Source organism: Poecilia mexicana, unplaced genomic scaffold (genome assembly GCF_051168715.1).
Source record: "Poecilia mexicana isolate PSO_F unplaced genomic scaffold, ASM5116871v1 scaffold_23, whole genome shotgun sequence".
Lineage (NCBI taxonomy): Eukaryota > Metazoa > Chordata > Actinopteri > Cyprinodontiformes > Poeciliidae > Poecilia > Poecilia mexicana.
Genome location: NW_028263392.1, coordinates 2,682,571 through 2,710,513, shown reverse-complemented (window position 1 = coordinate 2,710,513; position 27,943 = coordinate 2,682,571). Strand labels below are relative to the sequence as shown.

At 42.8% G+C, this 27,943-nt stretch overlaps 2 protein-coding genes across 2 annotated transcripts in view; both read right to left on the bottom strand.

Moving 5' to 3' along the window:
• Positions 1-523: 523 nt before the first annotated feature.
• Positions 524-14,093, bottom strand: scaf11 (SR-related CTD-associated factor 11). Its single transcript, XM_014976365.2, has 15 exons — positions 13,910-14,093; positions 10,885-10,921; positions 10,547-10,692; positions 10,378-10,455; positions 9,494-9,573; positions 9,327-9,406; positions 9,192-9,229; positions 8,510-8,580; positions 8,294-8,419; positions 7,793-7,884; positions 4,968-7,502; positions 2,696-3,036; positions 2,437-2,610; positions 2,234-2,353; positions 524-1,539 (listed from the first exon to the last, which is right to left on the bottom strand). Exons 2-15 carry the CDS (start codon positions 10,901-10,903, stop codon positions 1,444-1,446), a joined length of 3,996 nt encoding a protein of 1,331 aa, XP_014831851.2. The 5' UTR covers positions 10,904-10,921; positions 13,910-14,093; the 3' UTR covers positions 524-1,443.
• Positions 14,094-16,787: 2,694 nt separating this feature from the next.
• Positions 16,788-27,943, bottom strand: part of arid2 (AT-rich interaction domain 2) — a 33,559-nt gene continuing 22,403 nt past the window's right edge. The window contains exons 8-21 of the mRNA XM_014976383.2: positions 27,671-27,921; positions 27,348-27,444; positions 27,065-27,274; positions 26,710-26,874; positions 25,966-26,047; positions 25,725-25,859; positions 25,390-25,607; positions 22,714-25,067; positions 21,715-21,869; positions 21,471-21,609; positions 21,258-21,343; positions 21,029-21,152; positions 20,145-20,236; positions 16,788-18,494 (exon numbers count right to left, since the gene is read on the bottom strand). Coding sequence (XP_014831869.2) covers positions 18,383-18,494; positions 20,145-20,236; positions 21,029-21,152; positions 21,258-21,343; positions 21,471-21,609; positions 21,715-21,869; positions 22,714-25,067; positions 25,390-25,607; positions 25,725-25,859; positions 25,966-26,047; positions 26,710-26,874; positions 27,065-27,274; positions 27,348-27,444; positions 27,671-27,921 — 4,220 coding nt within the window. The 3' untranslated portion in view covers positions 16,788-18,382. The remainder of the gene's footprint in view (positions 18,495-20,144; positions 20,237-21,028; positions 21,153-21,257; positions 21,344-21,470; positions 21,610-21,714; positions 21,870-22,713; positions 25,068-25,389; positions 25,608-25,724; positions 25,860-25,965; positions 26,048-26,709; positions 26,875-27,064; positions 27,275-27,347; positions 27,445-27,670; positions 27,922-27,943) is intronic.

The window sequence follows — 27,943 nt, the reverse complement described above, 5'->3', positions numbered from 1 at the left end:
TCTTGACTTGATCTCAGATGACACAAAAGTTTTCTATTACTTCATATCTTAAAAATGTAATGCATGTTTAATAATTTTGAAATTCCAGAGCAGACATTTTTTCAGTTTCTTAAAGTCTCGGCCTTATTATGCTAACTCATCAAATGACGATGGCGCTCTTCACACCAGACCTACTAGTATAGAAGGTCTACTGTAAGTCAAGAAATAGTCTGCTCCTTTCCAATCATCTCCTTTATCTAATTTACATTGGAGACAATTGTCCTCACCACCGGTCCTCTGTAATGTTCAGTTAGCTGTCGAACGCTTGAATGCTCACTAGGAACGCTATCCCCTTGGGAATCCCCCACTAATTCCAATCAATCCTGATCTTATCCCTTTCATTATTTAAAACAAATTTTTTATGAATTTTTTGGGGGGGAACACAACTTCCTTATTAATTACCTTTTTGATCATTTACTGCACTTATGCTAACTTATTAAAGAATGTTTTTATTGAAGTCAACCCAACATACAAGGCAGAGAAATAAAGTGAAATCAACTTTATTTAGATCTTTAAGCCTTCAAGGAGAAAAGATCCAAGTTTAAATGATGAGGATCTAATTAAACATGTTCTATGGAATCCCTTCTGCGCATTTTATTATCGCTGCCCAACAATCTGGTTTCCATTCAGACAATTTAACATTTTTTCCTACAAAACAAAAACATACATTTTTAAATGAGCATTAGGGTTCCCACAAATCCAGAAGCGCTACCCCCACCTTGTGGCTCTGAGCTGCAATTACAACAGGTACCCTCTGATCGACACTGCACAGCAGGAAGCATCTAGTTTATTTCACTACGTTCCAGACAATTTGCACAGCTCATGTACACACACACACACACACACACACACAGATATTACACATTCACCCCCAGACACACTCGCTGCTGATTAGGCATCTGACTTTGGATCCAATCAGAGCCCTGATTACAATCACAGTCCTCAGATTGCAGGCCTTTCATTGGGCTACAGAGACTATTAAAGACAAAAGCACTGTTTTTTTTTGTTTTGTTTACCTTTCAGTTGAAATATTACAGTTTTGTATTTTTTTAAACAAGCATTGATATTGATTCAAGCTATGAAATTAGGATGCTCTCTGCCACAATCTTCAGAGTGCATCTTTAGTAATCTCACTGCACTCTACAGCAGCTCCCCCAAAGTCCCATGATCTAAGCAAAATAAAGGGCTCTTGCAATTACAATTTATGATCAGGTCATTATTTTCTAACAAAATATGAAAATCTATAGAAAACAAATCTTCATTCAATAAAAGGTAGATATATCAAAAAAGGAGGAAACGCTGGCTCTCGCTTGGCTTGGGAGGCCAGATTCCAGCAGGAGGAAATTGCACTTGATCGGATCAGCAGAACGGGTCTGGGAGGGGAAACCGGCGCTCCCTGCAGGTTCATTTCTTGCGGGCGTGTTTGTATTTGTCCACGTATGCCTTCACCAGGTTGGCCACTTTGCTGGAGTTCACCTCTCCGCTCTTGCTGTGGCAGACCTGAGCAGGAAAAGAAAGAAATCCGATCCGATTTCCTGCAATTATCCCATTCTAGCTACTAAAAATGTTAATATTTACACTGTTTTTTGGGGGGCAGGGTGTTTACAGTATATTTATCCATGTTGATATATTGGTTAACCCATTGATGTCCTACAGTGCTTTAGGGAGCAGGGAAGCCATTGGCATAACTGGCCCTTTTTGATCACTAAAGGAAAGCTGCTACTTTATCTTAGGCAATAAAATGTTTATTTCTTATTTAAGAAAATTAACTGATTTGTTTATTTGAATCTTTCAACTTATTTCTAATATTGTCTATAAAAAAGTTTTAAGAAGTGATTAAATAAAAATTGTGCAAAATGAGCCAAAACTTTTATCCAATTAATCAATATAATAATCATTTGTTAAGCGACTGGCAGTCCATCACAAAAAAATCCCCATTAAAAAAAAAACTGAAGTCGACACTGAAAGAGTTTGAATAAACACAGAATAAACATGTTTGATTAAAGTTGGATGCCATTTTAGATCTGACTGCATTTGACTCCCATGTCCCAGTAACTGTTCCTCTCCACTCCCCCCAACATGTCCCTGTAACCGTTTCCCCCCCTCCCAACATGTCCCTGTAACTGATTCATTAGTTAAGCTGTCCTAGTTAAGTTCCTAAAGGTTAGAAATAGAAACTTGTGTGTGTTTGTACCTTCTCTACTGCTTTGCGGACGATCTCCTTGTACTCCTCCTTTGTGATTTCCTTCCTCTGATAAAACGGTTTGATGGCTGTCTTCACTTCGTTTATAGCCTTCTCTTGTATCTGTTGTTTCTGAAGCACAAACAGGAAGTGACATGGTTAGCTGACAGGAAGCTGAACTCGTTCGTACTGGCACAGAGAGCCCTGTTGGGTACCTTCTCTTTTTTGGAGCTGTCAGCTTGGGCCTTGCTGTGCTGGCCGGGCTGGGTGGTGGAGGACGGCAGCGCCTGGCTGGGAGCCGGCTGGACCTGGGACGCTGTGGCCACGCCCACTTTGGTCGGCGTGGGGAGGAGGGCTGGTTTGCTGTAGCCTACGACCGTGCTCACCATCTGGAGTCATACAGAATTTTTATCATTCAGATAGACAACTTGCTACAGCATTTGAAGTTAGCTGCCGTCTCCATGGTTACCGTACCTGAGCCGTGTGCCCGTCAGGCTGAGCTGAGACTGCTACGGTTTGGCCAGCGGCCTGCATGGGCGGCGGTGGCGGTGGGGGAGGAGGGAGGCCCTGGGCAGTGACGGTGGGCACCTGGAGCAGCGGCACTGTGGGGTGGAGGTGTATGGGCACCTGAGGGGGTATGGGGTATGGAGTGGCGGGCTGCAGGCTAACCGGCAGGGGGCGCTGCAGTGGGTATGGATGGTGGAGGACACCGAGCTGAGGAGGAGGAGGGGGAGGAAGGACGCTCAAAACGGCTACCGGTGTGTTACCAGGAACAACCTGTGGGTTAGGAGGAATAGGGTCGCTCTTTGGTGGATCTAAAAGCACAAAACGGAGAAAAAAAATTTTATTTTACAGTTTTTACACATTTTATATACATTGCTACACATTTCCTTATGGTCCTTATATCCGTTTTAAAACAGGAAAAACCTGAGTTCACTATGAATTCATTTTATAAATTATTTATTGGCACAATGGAGAAAGCAAAAGAACAAATTAAAAGGAAGGAAGGAAGATAGGAAGGCAAGTAATAAGGACACAAGGAAAAAATTAACAGCAAAGGAAGGAAACAAATTAGAAAAAAAAGGAAAGAAATCTGAAGGAAAAGAATGAGAAATAAGCAAAGGAGGAAAGAATACGACAGATAAAAGAATGAGAAAAGGAGAAAATAAATAAAATGAGAAAGGAAGAATAAACGAGAAAAACAAGGAAACAAAAAAGGGATAAAATAAATAAATGAAAGAGGAAGGATAGCTAAAACTTGTACTAATACTTTAATACTAAAAGAAATTAACTATTCAAAGATACTTGTTTTCATCAAAATCTTTAAACTGACTTAATTTGTTATCTCCCTTAGTTGCCATGCAACTCAGCCAATCAGCACTGGCAATCCAGACACTGAGCTGCTGCTGGAAGTTTAAGACTAGGGTAACATGGAAAGGACATCTGAAAACATTCGAGTATCGTAAAAAAGTAAAACATTTTTGTCACTAATGTCAGAAAGTCAAACCCATATACAAATTTTATTACACACAGTGAAATATTTAAAGATTTTATTTCTTGACATTTTGATTACCTTGGCTTATAGTTAATGAAAACCCAAAACCTGGTGTCTCAATTTTGAATATTGTGAAAAAAAAGGTTTAACAGAAACCCTGTCACACCTTAGTCGGCTAATTTACTCCTAAGATTTCCTTAGCATCAAAATGTTTTCTCTGTGGGTCAGAGAGGGACACACAGTCATGTGAAAACTAACTGCTGATTGGACAGATTCCAGAAGACAATCCTGGACTACATAAACAAGGAGGGGAAGACACAAAAGGTGAAGAAGCTGCTAGTTCACAGAGTTCTGTATACAAGCATGTTCTAATTGTCTGACAATAAATTTCAGGTTTCTATTATCTATTAGCAATAAACTAAAATATGGCAAGAAATAAAGGCTTGAAATATTTCAATATGCAACAAATGTATACGAGTTTCATTTCATGAATCATGAAAGAAATCTGATTAAAATCTTTTACTCTCTGTAGCTGCAGCCATTTTCTGCTTGCAGTCTCCAGAGTAAATCCTGGTTCCTACCTTCACTCCTTGTCATGGTAGAACATTGTCTCAGCTCAGAATTTAAGTAACTAACGTTTCAAATATATTATATAATATACATTGTGCGCAATTATAAGGAAAGTGAATATTTTTTTGGCATATTTTCCGACTCCAAGCTGGATAGACTTGAATGCTTTATGGATTTAAGTGTAGCAGGTGGTGTGTATTTGTGTAATGATTGAAGGGTGTGGCCTATGGAGGTCAACATTCACTATCAAGGTGTGCGTAATTATTAGGCAACTTTTTTTCCTTTAGGCAAAATGAACAAAAAGAGAGATTTATCTGACACTTAATAGTCAAAAATGACCAAAAGTCTCTTTTAGAGGCGCAGAACTTTATAAATTGCTGAGTTAATTTGGGCCTTGATCACACAATCACTGAACGATTTGTTGATAATAGTCAACAGGGTTGCAAGAAACTTGTTGAAGAAAAATAGTTACATGGAAAATTGTGTTTTTGTGCACATGTAAATATTCTCCTGAGAAACCAAAACCTTAGTTTTACTTTCTTAAACATTCATTTTCAAGGTTTATTAAAATGTTGGAGTAACTGATAGCAATGTAGAGGGTCATTAATAAAAATAAGCCTTATAATTGTGCACACAGTGTAGAAGAATGTGCTTTTCCAAGTATAGAGCAAAAGAAATAACCTGCTGGTGCTGGTGCCTGCTGCTCCTCCTCTTGTCGGTTCCAGGTGCCGGCTCCTCCTCTCTCCCTCTTGGAGTAATAATCCTGCACATCTGCAGGCAGCGTCCTCCTCACAGCCCAGCTGGATGCTGAGGACCATCCCGACCGGTCGATCATGGAGTCTCCTGGCTCCGGCTCTTTCTTCCGACTGCCGCCCCGGTTTTCATTGAAGCGGCTGTAGGAGTCGTTCCCTGAATTGTTGCCTGTACCTGAGAAATTGTTTCTGGGCTGCCAGCGCGTGTCGGGCGTTTCATCCTGTTGGCTGTAGAAGCTGCGGTTGCCACCGCCCCGTCCTGTGCCTCGACTACGGTCAAAACCTCCACGACCCCCCCGTCCACGTGATTCTCCCTCATTTCCGCTGCCCCTTCGCTGGTCTTCCCACTTTGAACCACTGCTGAACCCTGAGTCGCGGCTCCTGTCTTCAGCGTCACCCCGAGTCTTTTCTGTGACCCAGTCAGGATTCTCAGACCAAGTCTGCCTGTCATGAGAGCTTTCTAGAGACACACCATTTTCAAAGCGGCCAGACCCTCCTTGATATCTTCGACCCTCGTAACCAGAGCTACCACTATGCCCAGACTTCCAGCCTCCTCTACGCTCCTTCCTCTGGGGAGACTGCTCTCTAGATGTTGCCCGTTCAGGGCTAGGCCCTCGCCTGTAAGACCTTGTTCTTGATCGAGATCGTGACCGAGATCTGGACCGAGACCGAGACCTTGATCGAGACCGACTCCTGGATCGTCTTCTCCTCCTTTCACGGCTGCGGTCCCTCCTGAAATAGTCTCGGTCTCCGTCCCGCTCCCTGTCTCTGTCTCTGCTGCGAGCACGGGACGATCGACTCGAGGACATGTCATCACGTTCTCTTGAACGTGAGCGTCTTGATGATTCCCTCCTTGACTCTCTCCGAGGCGACCATTTGGAAGATGGCGAGTGGAATCGAGAGCGCCGCTGCTTGCCATTCTTCCTCTCTTGGCTCCTTTCTCTCTCCCTTTGTGGCTTGGAACTGGCATTTTTGTTGACTTGGGTTTCGGGAGCAGTAGCAGGAGTTACTACGTCAGTATTGCAATCCTTGTCACTCGCAAGTTCCTGAAGGGAACTGCTCCCAGGCTCACTTGTGGGTGAGCTGCAGTCCATAGGGACAACATTTGTGTCATCCTTATTTGTGCAATCGTAACTCTGTGTGGAGTCACTGTTGGACTTGACATCATCCTTTGGTGAATCATTCTCTTTTGTTATGGCTTCCTCTTTGCATGGAGATTTCTCCTTGGTTGTGACCTCCTCTTGGGCCACAAAGTCCTCCTTTTTTAAAGCCCCCTCTTGAGGTGGGTCTTTCTCCACTTTCTCTATGACCGTAGAGTTTTCCTTGGTTATAGCCTCCTCAAGGGTGACAGAGTCCTCCTTCATGATGCCCTCCTCTTGGATGGTAGAGTTCGTTAAAACTTCCTCTTTGGCCACAACATCTTCATTGGATGTAGGATCTTCCTTTGCCTGTTCTACAGAACTATGGACTTCTGAATACTCCTGTGATTCAGGAATTCCAACACTATCCTCAGATGTGTTTGCATCTTCATCGCCTATGTTTTTGTCAGATTCTCTCTCAGCTGGGCAATTGGACTCTTTCAAATCTCTGCACATTTCCTCCTTTAATTCGTTAGAAGATTCTTCTGGTAAGGATGCCTCTACTGATTCACACACTTCCATCTTATCATCCAGGTCTGTGTTCTCATCACTCTGAAGAGACACCTGGTCTTCCAGCAGAGACATTTGAGAGTCAGGGGGAGATTGCAAAGTCCTTTCATCAAACTCTCTATCTGCGCTGGAAACAGGGCTGACAGGTTCATCTTTTTGGCTGTGGCTTTCCTCATAGGTCGAAACAGGACTGTTCTGAGTTGAGTCCGTAAAACAGGATAAGTCATTTTTTTCTTCGCCAGCTGTCTCTTCTTGTTGCTTTTCACAAGATTCTTCTTGCGTCACCTCTTTGTTTTGCTTAACACCGTTCGCAGAGCTTATGTCTACTTGCTCATCAGCAGAGTTGCATCCATTCGACTCTTCTTTGAGGGTATTTTCAGCAGTCTGCAGCTGGTCAGAGTTGTTCATATCCATGTCTTCTATACTTGCATTCTCTTGTTCTTCCTTCTCAATATTGTCATCTCCATCCTCCTCTTCCTCACTTACAGGCGGACTACTGCTGTTTTTTCTTGTGGCTTTCCGTTTGCCACTGGCCTTTCTGTTTGTCACCCGTTTCCCTTTCCTCTTTGTTGGTGCTGGAGAAGGTTTGCTCAGCTTGGAGGACTGGCCGGCGGATGAATCGGAGTCTGACAAACTGGCTTGTGCTGGAGATTTGCAGTCTGACGGAGTCTCTTCCTGACTTTTAGTGTTGCGTCTAGATCTTCTGGAGGGGAGAGACTCTGGCTCTTTGGTGGGTGCTTTAGATGTTGATGATCTGCTGCCCCGCTTCTCTCCTCCTTTAGGACACGTGACAGCGCAGACAACACCCTGAAATACTACGGGACAGAACACAACAGTTGATCCTTATTGGACAGTACATAACAGACACAGTAAATAATGGGCAATTGTTTGGAATTAGTAGAATATTACACCTGTGGCACACTACATTTTGCCCCCAAGGACCAGGATTGCATGCCTCTGGAATAGACTAACTGGAATAGTAGTAACAACTAAGACATTAAAAATGTTGTTCCTGGGACAGTTTGACAAGAATAAATCAGCATTTATGTGATTTCTAAAGAACTCTTAGCTCTTCATTATCTCCGAAACATCAGATGTTACTCACCAAAACTACTCGAGCTAAACGATGAGCTGGGGGTGAAGGGAGATGAGATGAGACCAAATGGAGACGAGTTGTTCCAACCTGGAAAATGCCGCCTGCAAAATGTAACAAAACCGTAAATGGACAGTGTTTTATTGCTTTATTCTTTACAATTTTCTCCACTGTTTCATGAGAGCGTCGATATACATCAATAAATTTGAAAATATGAAATTATGCAAAAACTTTGTGCAGTTAAATAAGAATCACAATTCATATCACTGGAGTCCTAAAGAAACATATTTCATAATGATTATGTTTTCTAAGACTAGTGTTAGTGTTATTAGAGAGATGTGCTTTAGTGTCAAATATCACAATATCACCAGCTGGTTTTATTCATTAAGTTACAAAAGTACAACTTTCACTGAAGCTTTCAAATGAAGCTGAGGATCCAGTGGGTATTAAAGAACAACTGAATCACTGTAGGTCAACCTTCCTCACAGCAGGGGTAGCCAGCAGTTTCATTACCTTGGGTGTCCGTCAGCAGGAATGGGAGCAGCAGAGGAGAGCCAAGGGCATCGTTGCGCCTGCAGCTTGCACTGTGTGATTCCAGTGTCGTATGCTAGGTGCTCTGCTAGCCACACAGGATCTGCACTGCAGAACAAGAAAAATAAATAAATAAATAAAAACGGTAATACATATACAATGATAAAGCTACAACCCACAGCCAGCGGTGAGACTTACACGTCCTGTGTTGGTGTCGCTACAGAGACGCAGGGGGGCGGAGACCACGTGCAGCACTCCGTTCCCCTCACCTGGATAAGACATGTGGAACACCGACCACATCAAACAAAGATGCTAAAACTGGAACAAGAGTAAAGGAAACTCTGGAAGACCAACTGGATATTGGATTTTGTTTTACCCAGCAGTGTGAGAACCCCTGAGAGCAAGACAATAGATGTTCCACACAATGCCAGTCGCTAATATTGATTGGATAATCCAGGACTGTGATTGCTGGGGTAGGTCACAGACAAGGTTGAGACTCAGATACAATTGTGCTCAAAATGACGAGCAGATCAAACACTGATTTTGATTAATATTTCTGTGCGACATATTCGTGTAGCAGAGTTACTTGTTAGTAGTTTAATAATTTGAAGGGGAGGGGTTCTGCTACCCACAAAACCCCTCCTTTGTTTGTACCTCAAAGCCATGATGTCGTCGGAAATATTACAATTTGTCAGATAGTTTTGTGCGTCAGATGGAGAATTTTCCAACCTTCCCAGTTATTTGACTCTACTGGAGTAAGCATTTTCACCCATTAATAATAATCAAAACTTCAGATTATTTGGATTTAAATGAGTCATTTTAAGTTTCAAACCACAACAGCAAAAACGTGTTTCCAGTAGAAATGGATGAAGAAGCGCACCTTTTTTCTGTTTCGAGAAGATGGGTCCTCGTCGTTACCTAAAATGAGATATTGATAAGTCAGTTGTTATAAAGAAGAGGCGTTCGGGTTCGGGCACATTTCTGAAAAAAAAAAAAAAAAAAAAAAAAACCATACACTTCCGCACGAGCCCTCTTGTTTTTATGTCAGATTTCCTCTCCATTTTCTGCTGCCGTAATCTCCTAGCAGGCTTGTTTCTGTAAGAAAAAAAGAAATACCATTTGAGTTTAAAGAGAAACTGATCATTCTTTAGTCAAACACCAGAATGTGTCAGGAAAACTCACTTGAGACAGACTTTCTGTTCAGGTTTTCGACAGCAGCAAAAGTCAGATTCTATTTGAGTTGTTTGCCTCCTTACAGGAATCTAAAATAAAAAATAAAAAAAAACATTTCCATGGATCAAAAAATATATTTGCTACCTTACCAATGAGTTCTTTTTTTCCCATTTTTATATCAAAGATAAGCAGGGTAAAAACAAAACATTTTCAAATTATGTTTATATTCAATCAAAGGAAGGAATACAGATGGATAATGGCCCAAAACATATAACGTTTATTAACACAAAGAAGTGGTATATTCTTTAATTGCCAAGTCAGCTGATTTGAACCAAAATGAGCATTTCACTTGTTGAAGAAAGACCCACAAATTTAAAGCCACTACATTAAACGCTTGGCAGGATTATAACGCATTCAAACCGTTCAGACTGCGCCTTGAAAACTATCAAATACGTATCCGATTTAGTTTCACATGTGGAAGTGGCACACATCTGAATTTTTGGGGGAGTGAAAAGATTACAATTGGACTGTTCAGACTGCCATCAAGAAATCAAAAAGCAAAGGTTTTTTCAACCAAGTTTTAGAAATTCACTAGCCTGGTCGTAGTTCACCTTAGCTTATTACTGCCTGACCTGTCGTATCAAGAAATCTCTTCAATAAAACTTCTAATAACATGAAGTAGGTAAAAATACCTCAAAAAGCAACTCATCCTGTTCAGATCCAAAGAAAGTCAACATCGCATTAAAACCATCTGGCTTTTTGTTCAACCTCTACAAATATTATCTGAATCACATCAGACACCTGATCTGCTCAGGTCAAACAGAAACTAGCTCTCAGTTTCATAACAGTGTTATGAAGTTACCAGAAAGTACTGCAGTTAAAGGGCTGCTGACCTGCACGAGGCCGAGGTGGCCGTCCCATCTGTAAACATTAGTGAATGGTCGTCTGTCCACAGGGCACGAGGAAGACATCTGCCATGGTGGAGCAAAGACACCTGAATTTTTCTAACTGATTCAAACAGAGAAAAATGACAAAATGTGTGTTAGTTTACACAAGCGTCACCTGTGCCCATGTGAGGAGGCATCTGAGGCAGAAAACATGGCAGCAGCTGTCCGGCATGGCGAGCTCTCCTCCGGCCAGCGTGCCCAGGCAGACTGGACACTTCTCTGGCTCCTCGCCGTCGGCCCCGTCCGACGGACCCTGGCCCCCTGAACACACAGCACAACAGATTGCTAAACAAAGCATCACTCAGCACACACAAAAAAAAAAACATTTATATGTAATTATTCAATTGATATAAAAGCAGATTATATTAATACTTGAAAAAATGACAACAATCCACTTCAAGGACTTATAGATTTATTATTATTATTTTTTTAAAAAAGACCCAAACATCTCACCACTTCCAGCTCCAGTCATGTCCGGCCCTGGGTGGTCCTGATCATGACGACATAAATGTAAAGATTAGAAAGTTTTCAGCTGGAAATCCATCAAACTGCTGCTAATTTTCCAGGTGGCTTTAAACAATATTGACAACTTCCACTACTCTCTGTGGTTCCAGCTCAGTTTAACAGGAGTCAGTTGTGCGATTTGTCTTCGTCTACCAGTAAAACAACTCAAGCTTTTAATGTCAGGCCTAGGTGACGTAAAGTGTGTTTCATGTCTATTTAATAACTCACTGAAGCAGATCAATAATCCTGCTGAGACGGGATTACTTGAACTGCTGGAAATAGGCTAAAAACATTTAGCACAGCACTGCCAGTTAGCTGGCTAAAAAAGGCGATTTACCAAGAGTTTGGTTAATCATGTGAATTTATGACCTTAACCTATTTTGAACATTTTGTATTGTTGTATTTACATACTGTTGAAAAAACCTGTTTGCCCCTATAAAGACTTGTTTTGGTTTGTTTTTCTGCCAGACTTCCATTTTAGTAAGCAGTTTTCAAATGATGATTTCATGTATTGAGAAAATAAATGCACCACTTGTCCAATTATAAACTGTCTATTTTTCTGCAACTGAGCTCAGTTTTACCAGCAACATCCAGGAGCACACGGACTTCCAGACCTGCAGAGTCAAGAAATTACTGAAAAAGAATCAGTCTGACAACACCAAGTACGACAACACATCTCAAAACGCAACACATCCTGCCTGTAGCTAAAGAAATTTAGTAAAATGAGAAACAAAGTCAGTAATATTCTCAGTCTGGGAAGTGTTACAAACTAGGGTTGTCAAAGATTCTTATTTGTGCCAAAGATCAATACAAACAGATATTTTCATGTTTCTGCAGAGGCTTGTGGGAACAGTCACGGCTCAAACACAAGCAACATTACAAGTAGACCTGGAGAAGAGCCGTTCAACCCTTACAAAAGCATTACTCCAAAGTATTTTGCCAACAAGGCAAAAGAACAGGAAAAGCCCAAAGATGTCAGTAAGTAAGTCGGACAGGATAAGCTAACGCTAGCTTTTTAACCATTTGCATTCTAATAATAGTTTAATCCTGTTGCTATAGCTGTCTGAGTTCCCGTGTCGAGATGGGTTTCGTTCCGTCCTACTGTGGGTATGATCAGACCCAGGTACACATCCAGGGACAGACGCTACATCAGTTGTGAAATGTGAAAAGTCACACAGCTAATGTAGCTAATAAAGCATAATGAGAACAAGCGTACTCCAGTCTGAAGCTAACGATCTGCACAGAAGCTCGTCAGAACCAGTGGGACCCTACCTTGATGACTAATCGTCAATGAAAGAAAATTAAATGTGGGACTGAATTTCCCACTACCAACAGGCTTTAGTTCAATGAAAATATGATGAAATTGTAATTGGTCATCGTTTTCTGTTTACTGGAAAGAACACCAAGGCTTGAAAAACATTTTCTGGTGGTGTTGAAAACCCTCTTTATAATACGTTTGCCACAGTACTCGGGGAAAATATTCAAAGTTATTTCCACCTCCAGACAGCTCGAAAACCAGTGGCCTAATCAAAGCCTGGCTTAAATCCGCCCGAGATCCTGTGGCATGAAGAGAGAGAAGAAAAAGCTACTCAACTTTAGAACAATCCTCTACAACAAAGATCAACTGCTTGATCAAATGCTTGATGCCAGTTGCAGACTGGCACAGCAGTTGTTGGCTTTAGCGAATGATTACTTTATGGCTTTTTTTTCTCTAGATTCATAACATCATTTGAAAAACCATATTTAGTATTTACTCTTTTTTTAAACCCCTTACTAAAGTTTATTTGTTAGTTTGAAACATTAAAATGAGATAAAACAACAAAAACTGAGAAATGTTTAAGGGTGTGGTGGACAATGAAATGTATTCTATTTTATCATATCTAGAGTTTTAAAGAGGTGTCTGATGAATAAATTGCTGACAATGCCATTTTGTAGTCGCTGGTTATTTATGATTCATCCATTCATCCTGATTATGTCATCCATTCATCCTGATTATGTCATGTTGACATAATCAGGTTCCAGTGGATCCCTTCCTGGAGAAAACGGTTGATTATCAAAGGTTAAGTTGGACCAACATTTGAAGATTGGAGGAAGCTGTTGAATCAAAATGAAAGTGAAATAATTTTAGGGTTTGATACCGTCACTCACTTTGTGTTGAAACACGGATAACAATTGCTTAGATTTAAGATCAAATCAACTCCAACTTCTCTTTGGAGAGTTCAGACTTCACTATGTCTGAATCATCGTAAACAAGCCCATCAGTAGCCAATGTTAATGAGCCACCGAGCGAGTAAACTCACTCATCTTGCATAGAGTCCTTCTGGGGATTGAATCAGATTAGTTTTTCATATAATATTTTAATATAAAAATCTATCCAAGTGAACCATTTAAGGTCACACTGACTCAGCCTGATGCTCTGGCCTAAAGACATTCTCATCCACTCCGCTGATATCATGTCAACACCACTGCTGAGCTTTGTTTTTCAACTGTCAACCCAACTTAGTTAATCAGAGGCCATTTATAACAACCGACTAACTGCCGAATCTCTGGCCAAACTTCAAATGTTTAACTAAACCTAAATGTGTTAAACGAGATCCAGCATGTGATATAGGTTTGCAGTTCATATTTTTAAAAGCTGTTTTGGTTAGCACGGCCTCCAGTCTGGAGATACTAAATTAGCACCAACTTGTGCCAACACGACGGTAACAACATGGTTGTTATTGGATAGCAGGACAACTGCAGCTATCTACAACTAAAGTCTTCTGAAAGCTATCTCCGTGTTATTAGTGCAGCGACCAGAGCGCCTGAATACTGTTTATTATTAGCCACAACGGCTGCAATGAAGGTCAGGAGCTAGCTAGCTGGCTACAAGACAGCTAAAAGCTAGCGGCTTTGAACAACAGCACCTGCTTACGTCGCCTGTAGCTCCCAAGCAGCTAGCTTCGGTTAGCTAATGTATACTGTCGCTACTCACCTTTGAACAGAGCTGAGGCTAAATTCTATGCTGTGTTTTTAGCTTCTAAGTCCTTGCTGTGTTGTTCGGCCGAATGAAGATATCCGGGAAGTATTTTTAGCGAAAAATGAGGCATAAATTTCAGAAAGTCTCAGCCACATGTCTTGCAGTCTAACTGCAAAAGTTTCGCTTCTGGCACCCCCTATTGGAAGCGGTGAGCACTACAGCACAATGTGGATTTATCCATTTGGTTTCGTTTACGCACAGTCAGGCTGCAGATAGGACGAAAGGGGACGGCTTTGTATGGAACTTAAACAGTGTCATAATTTCTAAATCTAAATATTTACAGGCTGAGGAGATCCAACCTGGGATCTCTGGATTTTATGCAGGATTTTTTTCTGTGTCTCCTCAGTCCTCTCTCTAATGCTGTTGTCTTATCTCAGTGATGCTGGAGAATCATCACACAAAACAGACACACATTCCTTCATTTCTGTCTAAATAACAGATGATTGAAGGAGACTTTCTGATCAAGTCATCATCATGTCCTCACCGTTTCCACAATCTGTTACAACCAGCAGATTAGCATGTGGAGCAGGTCTTCTGCTTCAATTGCTGGTCAACTCAAGTCATGTGACATGAGTTGACATAGAAATGAAATAAAGAGAAAAGACAACAGAGTTAAAGAGGAAAATATACGTGGACAGCATACAGAACCAGTTTCTAACTTTCAGCTCAACTCTCTGCAGCTATATCTGAAATATTTAGTTATGTTGTGTAGATATAAATGTTACTTTTTGTCAACTGGGTTCTCTTATCTTCCTCCATCTGACTGGTGGTATTGAAGGTGGAAGTTTACAAGCTCAGGAGATCCAACCTGGGATGATCAGAGACATTATTGATCTATAGAATCTGAATCTGGGATCAGAAACCAGCTCTGGTTTTTTAATAATGTTTCTAAAATTCTTTAATATTCAACTTATGACCCATGAACAGGTGGATTTTCAGCATAAGATAATATAGCAATGCTTGGTTTGTTATTGATGGACCTACTTCACGTGATTTGCGTCCCATCCTCTGGTGCCCCCCCACCCCTGTTGCATCAGGAAACTCTTCTTCATTAAATCTCTGGAATTTCAGCAGGATTTTCTGTATCTTCTCTCTCCTGATTGGTGTTTCAGTCATGCTGGTGAGCCAACACATGATCAGACACACATTTCTATCTAAACAGATGATTGAATCAGACCTTCTGATCAAATCATCATCATGTCCTCACCTTTTCCACAACCTGTTACAACCAGTCAGTCAGCAGATGAAGGACGTCTTCTGCTTGAATTGTTGTTCAACTCAAGTCATGTGACATGAGTTGACATAGAAATGACATAAAGAGAAAAGACAACTCTGAAAATAAGTTTCTGTTATTTTCAAAGGAAATAACAGACACTTCAACATCAGTTGATGAATGTAGGTGCAATCAAACTTGAATCTTTGTTGATCAATCACAACAAAGCTGTCACATCAGAGGAATTAGCAGCAATATATGATCATTAACTGCTTGAAATCATTACCTTCCTTATATAGTCATAGCTAAGATTCCCTGCCAAGACTATCGGGCCTGTGGAAGCAGATTTCCAGATCAGCAAGAATTCCATGTTGAGAGATTTAGCTAGAGGTTAGAGACTTCAGAGGCATGAGTCAGGCATTGTATCAAATTATAAGGTTTATTACATGGCCTATGATTTAAATGTCTCTGAATGAGAGCTGCTCCATGTTTCCTATACTTGCAGAAGAAAAAAAAAAAAAAACACCTGTAAATATTTCCAGCTGCGAAAAGCATGAACAACCAACAAGCACTGACATGTCTTAGTGCCCACGCTCTTCATCACCAACACATGGAGGACAATGTACAGGAATAAGCAGCAATAAATCTAATTTGTTTTGTAGTGGCATATTATTTGAATGAACATATGGAAAGGTGCCATTTTTATTCTTCATTAATGAATAGTAAGAGTCTTCTTAGCACCCCTGATGTTCAAATTAAGGATGCACAATATTATCGGCACAGGCCGATATTAGCTGGAAAATTTAATATTGGATATCGGCCATTCCGTCTAAAGAACACCGATATAAAAGGTATTTTTATATGACAAACTAGTGGCAATCATGCCTGCAGCACAGCACATCCAGTTTGCACTGTTGCCATAGTCTTAGAGAGAGCAAATGTCTTGAATAAATTTGACATCAAACATAATGCAAGTTCAAAGTGTTGCATCATTTTCAGCCTCCTTTGTAGCATTTGGTAGCTGGCTAAACTGACAAAGATAATGCAGGATTTTGATTCCACACTAGAGAAAGTCATATAGTTTATAGTAAGTAGGTATAGGAAAATAATATCGGTATCAGTATTGGTTATCGGCCAAATGAGTTTTAGTAAATTGGGATATCGTACAGCCCCCGTTCAAATGAGAAATGATACAAAAGACTAAAGGCCGTCTGATTTTAACTTTTCTCCTTCACTTAAATGTACATTGATGGATATCAACTGGAATCATTTTTTTAAAAGCTTTTTATGCAACCATCAGTGCTAGCACGAAGTGTAGAGTGAGAATCTGTAACAAATGTAGGTGTACTAAAAGAATAACACCTTGAACAAGGGAAAGATCCCTTAACACGTCATCAGTGATGTTATTTAAAAATAAAATATTTAAGCCAGGCACTGTAAACCTGATATAAAAAGCTGCTTTTAGAAAACTTAATTTATCAAAAGGAAATAAGTAATATAAGGAAATTAGTTACGCTAAACTTAGCTGTACGTAAAAATACCCTCTTATGAAATCAACTGTCTCTCCTTTGCTAAACAGATAAAAAGAAAACAGGAAAGAAACGAGCAAAGCCCCAGGCAAAATGTTCAGTGTTTTATTTAAAAACTATAAACAGTCACCAAAGTAAATAAAGCCAATCTCTAACAGACTGTTAGGTCTATGTATAGTCACACATCCTACTGACACCGCAGAAATGAAGATGGTTGGGGTCGCCCCGGTCAGATGCTAATACGACAGGCAGTCAAATGTTACACAACACACGGTAGAGAGGACAGTCTGAGGACGTGAGCCGGAATGTGGCATGGTAGTAAGAATGAAAAAATAGTACAATAAAACTCCACACTATATTAAGATAGAAAAAAGTAGTGAAGAAAATATCATACCTGCACGTAAAGCAAAGAACACAGGAGAAAACCTGTATAAAAACTCCATGTATTTAAACCAATTTACAAATACAAAAAAATTTTTGGTACGCGCACCGTGCCCGTACGATGACAAAAAACGCTTACAGTGGATTATATGTTCCTTGTGTGTGTGTGTGTGTGCGCATGTGTTGAGGGGGAGGAACGTGTGGGGGTTGGGGATTAGGGGAAGAGAATACCTTCAATATTTTTTTTTCTTCTACAAAATGACATGAGATATATTATTCCATACTCTTTCAGCCAGCAAAATGAGTTCTACAAGGTATTATAATACAAAAAATGTCACAGTTCCACAAAAAACTGCTTTTAACCCCATCCCTAAGCTTTACAGCATCAGTACCTTTGCAGAATTATTTACAAGTTTTTAAGTACATTCATCCACTGCTGAGTATAGAATCACATTAGATACAAGTGACCAAGGATCATTAAAAAAAAAGCAAAACAACAAAAACAAACGTACTACTTTATTAAATCCTGTCAAAGTAATGCTTCTATTACCCCACAGAGTGTGTTCTCCAGTGGCTGCATCGGCATCAAAGGATCTTCTTTATATATATTCACAATATATTTACAAGATTCTTTTTTTTTTCTTTTTATTTATTGTAATGGTATTCATTTCAATAATAAATAAGTGAAAATATATTGACTCAAGTAAGAAAACCAAGCTACCGAGTTTCTAAAGAAAAATTTTCTCTGCTCCAGTCGCCGGCCGAGTCGTCCTTGCACCCAACCCTGTGAGAAACCTTCAGTAGCCCCGCCCCCTCCGCGGCCCCGCCCACTCGTGACCCTAGAACTCAAGCACACTCCTGTTAACGGGATCACCAAAAGAAAAAGGAGGAGGAAAAAAACGACAACATTGAAACAAAAATGTGCTCATGTTTAGGGGGGCTTTGTCAGTGGAGTCCCTTGGGGAAGCAGTCTCAAGGAGCTCCCCCTGGTGGGCAGCTGGTGGAAGATCCCCAAAGGCAGTTTCTTTTTCTTTTTTTTTTCTCCCTCTTTTTTTTTTTTTCCGTGTGTGTGATGTAGAGGGCAGGCGGTTGGACCAAGGCTGGCGAGCGAGGAAGTAGGTGAAGGATCAAATGGAGTTTTAGGGGTGGAGGTGGAAGAGGCAGAACTTCGTCTTGGTTCCCTCCTCCTCCGCTTCCCCGCGAGTCCCTCCACCCGTGGTGGACCGGGTACGGCTCGCCGGCGCCTTTGCTCCGCCCTTCGCAGGAGCGAGGGCTAGAGGATGGCAGGGGGTCGTCCTTTTGGCGTTAAGCCTGAAGCGAGCGCGTGAGTTCATAAAGGCATTTGGCGAGCGTGGTGGAGACCTCCATATTACTTAAAGCCAGCACAGAGAGGTGCGTCTCGTGCCTTTTTACCAACCTGAGGGACGAAAAAGAAAAAATCAGCAAAACATCACATGAAACCTGCATAATTAAAATCTGAAATGTGGGAATTCAGGTTTTTCCTACAGTGATGGCTACATTTATTTACTCCTCTGCTAACGACACATTTAAAGTAAAGTAAGAAGACAAGTTAAAAAACAAATGCTATATAGATGCAAAAAAAAAATTGTAAATTGAGTACAATTATTCAATGGGAAAAATATCCAGGTTGGAAAAAAAAAAGTTACAAGTCCATTAATTGGTACCCATCCAGGTAATAGTTTCCCCTTTAGCCAGTATCAGGGGACTTCTGATCACATTTCACAAGGTTGTATCATCCACAGAGAGATGTTTAAGATCACCATGCAAAAGCTGAAAGAACCACTGATGAACAATGAGCAGATTAAGGAAAAAAAGACTCCAGGTGTTTCAAAGACTTTATAATTCAGAGCCTTTGGAAGAAAAAAATGGTTCCAGAGCCTCAGAAATCCTCCATCATACAAAACACTAGTCATTAGGTGCTTTTTCAACTAAAGTATTTCTTTTCAAAAAACTCAATCTTAGACCTATACTCAGATACAGTAAAGTCCCAATAATTTAGTAAATTCCACCTGTTTACATGTGCAATAGGGCTGTAGTGATACAATAATCTCACGATACGATACACGATATTCTGCTCACGATACAATATATATTGTGATATTCCACAAATGATACAATTCAATACACTTTTGCGATTTTCTGAAAGATTTTAGAGGGACAGAGTGATTTTGGTGACATTTTGTGACTGTTATAGAGTTGGATTTAATTAATTTAACTGAAAACTGATTAAAAGCACCAACTACACAATACCTGGCTCTGGTTGGACATGGACACAGATTTAAAGTCGACAGCTGGACAAAATTAATCAAAGAAGTGGTGAGAAAACATGTTCCTTTTAATTGAAACAGTACAAACTGTAGCTTACATGCATTTGTAAAGTAAATAAAGTCCACTAAGTACCCTGCTCTGAATAGTTTGATACCTTTTTAACCTTGACACTTAACATCTGAAGGAATTACTCTAAGCCTGATGACCTAATCACTCTCCCGGCGAAGCAAGCAGTGAGTGAGCAAGGTGACAGTTGGATGTCATGATACTTGCGGATGAATATCGATTTTTTCTAGGAAAGAAAATATCGATATATATCGCAAAATCGATATTACACAGCCCTAATGTGCAATGCATTATAAGGTAGGTGGAGCCTTGTTGTCATGGAGACTTGGTAAAGCCCAAGACGCCTCTCTTTGTGGTAGTTCTCCCTCACCATCCTGCTTACTGTGTGTAGTGGAAACTTAATTAAGGCCTCCCGCCTTCAAGAGCTGAAATATTGCATCATGTTCATACCAGTGGGACTCAGAAGTCATGGATTACTGACACAAAGCTTCTAAAAATAATAAATAAAAGATGCTTATAGAGGCACTAATAACTAATCCTTTTGAAAAACAATAAAATAGACGATATTTTAAGGCTTTATATTAATTTTCACCGGGGTTTACCAAACAATGTGGCCACAACTGTATTTTGTAGATTTAATTATATTGAAGAAGACTTAATTACATCACCACAGTGTGGATTCAAACTTCATTCAGTCAAGCAGGAAACTTACATGCGACCACAGTCTGAGTGCTTGGCGATGTTCTTTAATGTTAAGGCAGCAGTTAGTCGTATGTGTTTGGTCACTGGTCCCTCCTTCTCGTCCTACAGGAAACACGAAATACAAACATCACTTTTCTCAGCAGGTTATCTTAATGAGAAGCTCATTCGCCTACTAAATCATCCGTGCTTTTTTCCCCTCTTCTATAATGTCTCTGCATACTGAAACAGTATTTGTTTTTGGCTTTCTGATTGCCTTCAACAAGCAGAAGTGACACCCAGAAAGTCAACAAGTCTAATATAATCAATTAAAAGGTCTGTTGAGTTTTCCCACAGTAAAATTCAAGCACTTTCAAGGGAAATTTTAAAACTTTTCCAGCACCACACTTTGGGGGAAAAAAAAACAAAAAAAAAAAAACAATACAAATGATCTAAAGCCGACATTTTCAATGCACTATTTTATGATATCTTTTACTACTGTTAATAATACCTCGTGGTGGTATGCTACATTCTACAACAGAGACATGGTAAACCAAAAGGTAAAGAGAAAAAATTTTTTTTTGAAATTTTTGTATTCTATCTGTCAAAAAACAAGAGAATTTTGGTCTGATTTAACTTCAGACAGTGGAAAAAAAAAATCAAATGTATTCTTTTCATCAAGTCTTAGACTGGACTTTATTACAAAAGTGCAGTTTGAATATGAAACACTTTCTAAAAACACCTGTTGAATTTAAAGCTTTTATGAGGATTTCAAGAACCCGCATGAACCCTGAATATAAAAATGGATACCGTTTTTCTTTTTTTTTTTTAAATACGAAAAGTATTGTAAATTCCATCATGAGTCAAAATATTAATAATAATAGTCTTTTAAAAATGTTTGAGGCTGGCTGTACTCACTGTGAAGTCCCTGAAGACCAAGTTTCGAGAACCTCTACGTAGGGCCATGAGAGCTGCGCTCGGATGATTGACGATTGCTTTTGGTGCTCGTTGTGCCGGAGTGCTGCCTGCCGCTGGCGGAGTCCTTCACAGACCAAACACAAACCGTTGTTAGCAAAGCTGATATTTGATAAACGCAGATGATTTTGATTCAAGTTACAAGTCGCGTCAGACGGGAAGTTGCACGCACTGGGAAGATGTCTGATTGGGACTTTGTGCTTGCTGCTCCTCTAGTTTGAGTCCAGCCAGCAAAGCCTCTCTGGAACAGTGTTTATCCTGGGGAAGCAGAGAAGACACGGTTCACACAACGTTAAATACTGTTTTTATATCAAGGCAGTAATATAACAAGGTCAATATTGGAGAGTAAAAATTATTTCTCATCTGGCCGATGATGGGATTTTACCTGCAGATGTGTGATGAAGGACAGTCTCTGCCGGGGGAAAGGTTCACAGCCCTCCCACAGACAATGCCCTCCATACACGTCTTTTCCTCCGTGTTGCGTTGCTGCGTGGTAAAACACTTGAGACGGCGTTTCGAACCACCTGGAAGACACCGCAAACAAAAAATAAAACATGGAAGTTTTTACAAAGACGTGGCTGAAATGATCACACAGCAGGTGAAAAGAGCAGCAGAAGGGGGCGCTGTACCGTTTACACGACTGCCACAGACACTTGAAGTTCTGCCCTGCTTTCCTGCCCGGTTCCGTTGGCGACGTGGGGGTCTGTTGCGCTGGGAGGTGCGGACTGTGGTTGCCTGCTGGTGCCAGCTGCGAGGAGGGAACTGGGGGCGGGGTGGCAGTCGGCTGCAGAGGAGACACGGTTTTAGAAACATGGACGACTGACAAACGGCTTCGTCGGACGCAGGCGTGAGATCAGGATTAGGGCCAATCTGTTGGCTGAGATGTAACCCAGGCCCTTCTCTTGGCAAAGGTTGTTCACTCAGCTGCTTCGCTGTAGGAGGTGGGTATCAGTGAGAGCCACATGGTCTTGACTGGACTCACCTTCTTAACCTCCAAACTTTTAGATATTTGAGAATTTACCCAACAACAGCCCCGCTGAGAATACTCTAAACTCAAAGTACATTTACAGCAAAGATACCAGTAACTTAGCAAGTCAAATTTTAAATATAGAAAATGTCATAGATGACATTAGAACCTTAATTAAGGTTGCAAAGTGACAGTTTCTACATTGTGAATAGGATTTCAATCAAAAACCTTTTCCACACCAGTAGGAGGCGACAGACAGGTGTAACTTTTTGAGCTCATTTCTTAACAAAAACAAAAAGTAGAAAAACGGCTCCACAGCTGAGGTTTCTAAAACAAAATCTATACTAGATATCTGAAAAGTGGGCATCTATACAACCTTTTTATTAATCTCAAAACATCACTAAATATAACAAATAATTTAAAAAAAATCCCCACCAAAACATTGTTTGAATTTTACTAAAAAGATTAAATTCAGGAAAAAAAAAACAAGTTCTGCTAAATACTCATGTTGAGGACAGAATCTATGTCAGTGATTCTCCTTTTCCAGAATTTACTGTCATCAAAAGTCTAACTCATGCGGTAGACCAAACATCAAGTCCCATTAGGAGGAGAACATATGCAGAAATGTGGTTTATGTGGAGGAAACCCCAGAGTGACTCACCGTGGCGCCAGCTGCTTGTGTAGGCGAGCAGTTCCTCTGCTGAGTGGCGTTCTCTATTGCTACTTTGGCTACTGTGCTTGGGTCCGTTCCTGCCGGGACCGCCACCATGGTGGCGCTGCTGCCGGCGTTGTTGGGGTCGCTGATGGTGATGATCCGAACTCCCACCTTGCTGGGGATCCCGGAGGAAGTCGCCGCCGCCGGGCTGCGCTCTTCGTTCTCGGCGGGCCTCTTGAGGCCCCGGGGCTCTGAGGCCAGGCCGTTTGCCGGAGAGGCGGTGGGATTCTGCGAAGCGATGGAGCAGGGCAGCGTGGAGTTGGGGAGCAGTTGCTGTCTGAGCACAGGATTGCCGTGCCCCAGCACCGGCCCCAGAGGTCCGTTAGTTAGTTCCGAGGGCGGCCGGTGAGCTGCAGGCTGGGGTCCGTTGGCCAGGCGCTCGGTCTGCTGGGCTTTGGCAGTGTCCTGCTGGGGAGGGGGCGGACTGGGCAGACTCTGATCTGAAGTCTTTTCAGAGGCGCCCACATCCCCGTTCCCCAAGTACTGTTTGGAAGCAATGTGATTTGGAATGTTTTTGTTAAAGTTGCCACCACTATCGCCCCGCTCAAAGTCACACACCCCATTGACCAGGGTCTTTTTGGGGTCGGCGTTGCCCTCGAGAGGGGCGTTTGGGACTGGAGAGAGAGCCTGCTTCCCGTTGGAGGAAAGGCTCTCCGTTGCCGGGCCGTTGAGTACTCCCTGGCTGTTCCCTGAGTGATATGGAGGTAGATTAGGCTCCACGCACTTCCCACCGTTTAGTAGCTTGGCACCTGCTGCGACGTCCCCGTTCCTCGTTTTGCTGTTCGAAGGGTCTCCTTCTGCCAACGAAGAGTTCTCCATCACCTCTATCTTCCTTTCGTGGATATGCAGCCCTGTGGCGTCCTTGGCCTCTTCCTCCTTCTGACAAATGATCTTGTCTCCTCTGAGGGGAGCCGGCAGTGGCGGTGGGAGCGGCGCACCTGTTGAGACGTGATGGGGGACTGTTCCAGTAGAAAACGGTGGTGGCGGGACACCCGGGGCCACGACGCCCTGGCTGACTGCGGCGACGGCAGCAGTAGAGGTGGTGAAGCCAGTGTTGGGGACCACGGTGAACGTGACTTGTCCGGTTGCTGTGGGGGCCTGGATGATGGCCGCTCCACCCGGCGTACTGGTGGAGATGAGCTGCCCTGGCAGCAGCTGGACTGCTTGGAGGGGCGGGGCACCTGCAGCAGGAAGCTGGCCAGGGACCAGCTGGACGCTGACCGGCTGAGGAGAGGGGTTCTGGTAGATGACCTGTGGGTTGGTGGCTATCGTGTTGTTCGGAGGGGGGACCTGTGGGGCAGGTAGGATCAACTTCCCTCCCGGGGTAGAAGGCCCTCGCTTTGGAAGCAGTAGCTGTTTGATCAAGCTGGATTCAGTGGAGGTAGGTTGAGTGGGAGGAGTTTGGGATATGAGTTGGAGAGGAGGCGGCGGCTGGGGGGGCGGCTGTTGCCGTATCGTGGACAGTGCGTGGCTGACAGCTTGATTGGACTGGACCTGGGTATTTGAGTGAGAGGCAGCAGGTGAGCAGGGACTGGAAGCAGCTCCGGGCTGCCCCGCTATCTGGACAGTCTGGGCACCGGGAATGGAGGCGGGGTTGGCAAGAACGATCTGGTGTATGGCCGGGGTGTAGGCTGCATTCTGCTGGGGATTGGGACTGACTATTACTACGCTCTGTTGAGGCTGAGGCTGCTGGTTGGGAGGGGCTAACGTGGCTGTTGGCCCACCTGACTGGTTTGGTGCTGGTTTGGGAGCAATATTTTGAAATGTTACGCGAGAACCTTGGGAGTTGGCCACGCCCGTTATTCCCATGGCCTGGCTGCCTCCCACCTGGATGGAAGGGGGTACAGAAACCGCAGCAGTAGACTGGGTGTCAACCTGGGGTATTCCACCCTGAGGCCCAGAGACGGGGAGGGTTTGAGGCAGAGGTGGTTGCTGGGTGACCTGGGAGCACACACCTTGTACCCGGGCGGTGAGGATGTGGCCTTGTGGTACTGGCTGAAATAGTGTGACGGGAGTCCCTGTGGGGAGCATGGGAGAGTGCTGCTGCTGAGGCACGGGAGGGGGCGCCGGGTTCTGTGGGCTGTGATTCTGGGCGGCCGCAGCAGATGTTGTGATCTGTACCCCCGGAGCTGTTCGGACCAGGGTTGGGGGTAACTGTGGCGACGCCTGTGGGGGACCAGGGTGACGGGGAACAGTTGGGTGATTTACACGAGAACTTTCCTGTGCGGGCGAAACCATGGGTGGGGCCCCTGGGGGCCGCACGAACTGTGGTCCAGGATTAGGATGTCCCGGTGGCAACCCTGGTAACACAACAACATGAATATTTATTAATATACAGATTAATACAATGTTTCAGAAACTTCTGTGTAGAGTAGTGACATCTTCTACAAACAAGCTTCCCATTAAAATTCCGTCTGCCAGTAGTGAAATATGTGTAATATTGGTAAATGCCAGTCATCAGCCACAACAGCAATATTAACATCAAATATTGATATCAGCACAAGTTTTCATATCGGTGCATTCCTAGTTACAGTTTTCTTCAACACAAAGCATTTTGCTTGCAGACCAAAATCTTCATCAGACCAGAGCGCCTGCTTCTAAGAAAACAAAAACCAGAGGTACCTGGTGGTGGAGCTTGAGGATCTCCAGGTGCTTCGTGTCGAGCTACAGGAGGTGGAGCAGCTGCGGCTGGGTTCTGGTGTTGCTGCTGGGTTTGCTGGTAGTACAGCTGGATGGGCAGAGGGATCGCTCTTCGCCTTATTCCCACCAGGAGGATCTGAAGCGGGTTGCTGGCTTTTGCCTCCTCTTGCCGCCTCATAGTGTGGTTGGGGAAAACCGTCCTGTGCAGAAGAGAAACCTTGTGATTCTACATATATAAGCCCACTTCTGGGATTTATCTACTGATCTTGCCCAGCAACTAAACTAACTTGATCGAGTCGCGTGCGCTGTGTACCTACCGCAGGCATTTTAGGAAGCCGGTGGAGTTCAAGATGTTGCCGCGTCCCATTTTGCTGCATGTGGCCAGGTACTCAGAGTACATTTCTGATCGTGAAACCGAGCCCTCGGGGTTCGTCTCAAAGTGTGCGTTCAGCCTGTTAGAAAGAAACCAATCAACAGGTTTTAAAGTTACCACAAAATAGAAAAAAAAAGTATTTTTACTTACAAAGATCAACATAGATCTAAAAAGCCAAAACTCACCACTGCAGCGTAAACTTCTCCCCATCTAGCTCGACGATACCAGGTGGTGGTGGTACGTTGGACTGAACAGGGACTCTTGTTACTAAGGAGACATTATGAAAGCATTACAAACTGTTTGCCACAAATTTCATTCACAATACAACTGTAGTGCTACATAGATACCCACTAGATGTCAGCAAACTAATGAAGAACCATGTGCAGAAGCCAGGAGTCTCTTAATTATTGTTATTCACTTTTGTTCAAGACTGGCTGGTTTTGACTGATCTGAAGGAAAACAATGGCAACAGCATTTTTTTGTAACAATGACAGTTCTGAGGAACTTTGGAAGAGTAATTTACACATATCTACAGAGCAGGAAGTTCAACACCTTGAACTTTTTCCTGTCACTTCAATGTATTTTCCTGATAGTTTGACACAAGGTGAAGCAAAATTCTTTAGTGGAAGTTTTCAAATTTCTTGCACAATTAAAATCCAAGAAATGTGGTTTGCATTTCTATTTCAAGACTTGCAACAGTTTTAAATTCAATTTAGGTCCAGACTTTGGCTGAGTCCTTTCTAACACATGAATATGCTCTGGTTTTCACTATTCCACTGTAGCTTTGATTTTATGGTTGTGGGCGTCGTCTTTCTGGAAGGTGAGGAATCGTTCTTTGCCAACTTTCAGAGATTTTTTTCCTAACGTCTACCAGCCTAACAGAGTAAAAAGAAGTTAAAAAGCCTGAAGCGTCTCTGAGGAGCCCTTACCTGGAACCGTCGCCCCCTGCACCGCTGCAGGTACCTGCTCCACCAGCTGCGGTCGGACCTCGGCGGCCTGGTCGGCGTTGGCCTGGTGCTCGATCAACCGCACTGCCGTCAGGGCGTCGGGCCCAAACGTGTGGAGGTCTACCGACACCAACCGCACCAACAGGTCTGAGCCGGGACAAGGAAGACAAAGCAGACTCAACGGTGAACTTAAACTGAAATGTACTGCTATAGCATAGTGCTGTGAAGAAATCAAATGTTTCAAACTCATTTTTAGATTAGACAAAGCAAAACTTCTGTTTTTCAATCATTTATCAGGGGAAAATCTCTTTAATCGAGACTTTCAGTGAACATGTACCTATGCTGTGGTCAACCGAGGCGATCTTGCTGCAGGGAATCTCTCCCAGTTGGGCCAGCAGGTACAGAACCTCCAAGGAGGCCATGAGGAGCATGAGGTCCGGCAGAGTGAGGAGCATGATCACCTCCCTGTACGACTCCTGGTCCACATACTCGCAGATCAACACGCCGTTATCGTCCGCTTTGCTCAGGTTACCCAGGATCTCCATAGCTAAGCAGAAACAGACTTTTTAGAAACTCTCAAAACTGCAGGCGTTTCCTACCTACACTTTGACTAGACCCACCTCTCATTTTGAGGAACCTGTCCCTGGACATCAAGCATTTGGTGATGGTGTGAAAGATCAGGTGCGTCGTCCGAAAATCAACTGGATCCAGCTGGAGCTAAGAGATTAAAAAAAAAAAAAAAAAAGACGAGTTTTTAGAGTCTTTATGCAGCCGTCTTATTAAAACCTGATGAAGCTAAGCTAACCACATTAGCATTGCATGCTCCAGTTGGGTGAAACAGGAACTAAACCAGTAACTTTCTCATAGAAACATGGACATTGAGCACACAAACTGAGGATTTTGTCTGGTTGATCTGTAGTCGATACACAAACTGATGACCCACCTCAGCAGCCACGTTGCCCAGCGTGTCCAGTCCGAGCTGTCGGAGTGAGATGAGGTTACAGTGGGCGCAGAGTAAAAGGAAGCGCAGGCACGTTCGGTTGGCCGCCAGCAGCTTGACGTTGGCCTCCTCGAAGGAGAGGTTTCGCAGGATGACGGCGACCTGCAGCACCCGCTGGGCCTCCATGTCACTGGTGCCTGGGTTCCGCGGCGGGTGGAAGAGACTCTGCCAGTGGTCCTCCCTGGACGTACCATCTGTGGTCAGAGCAGAAAGGGC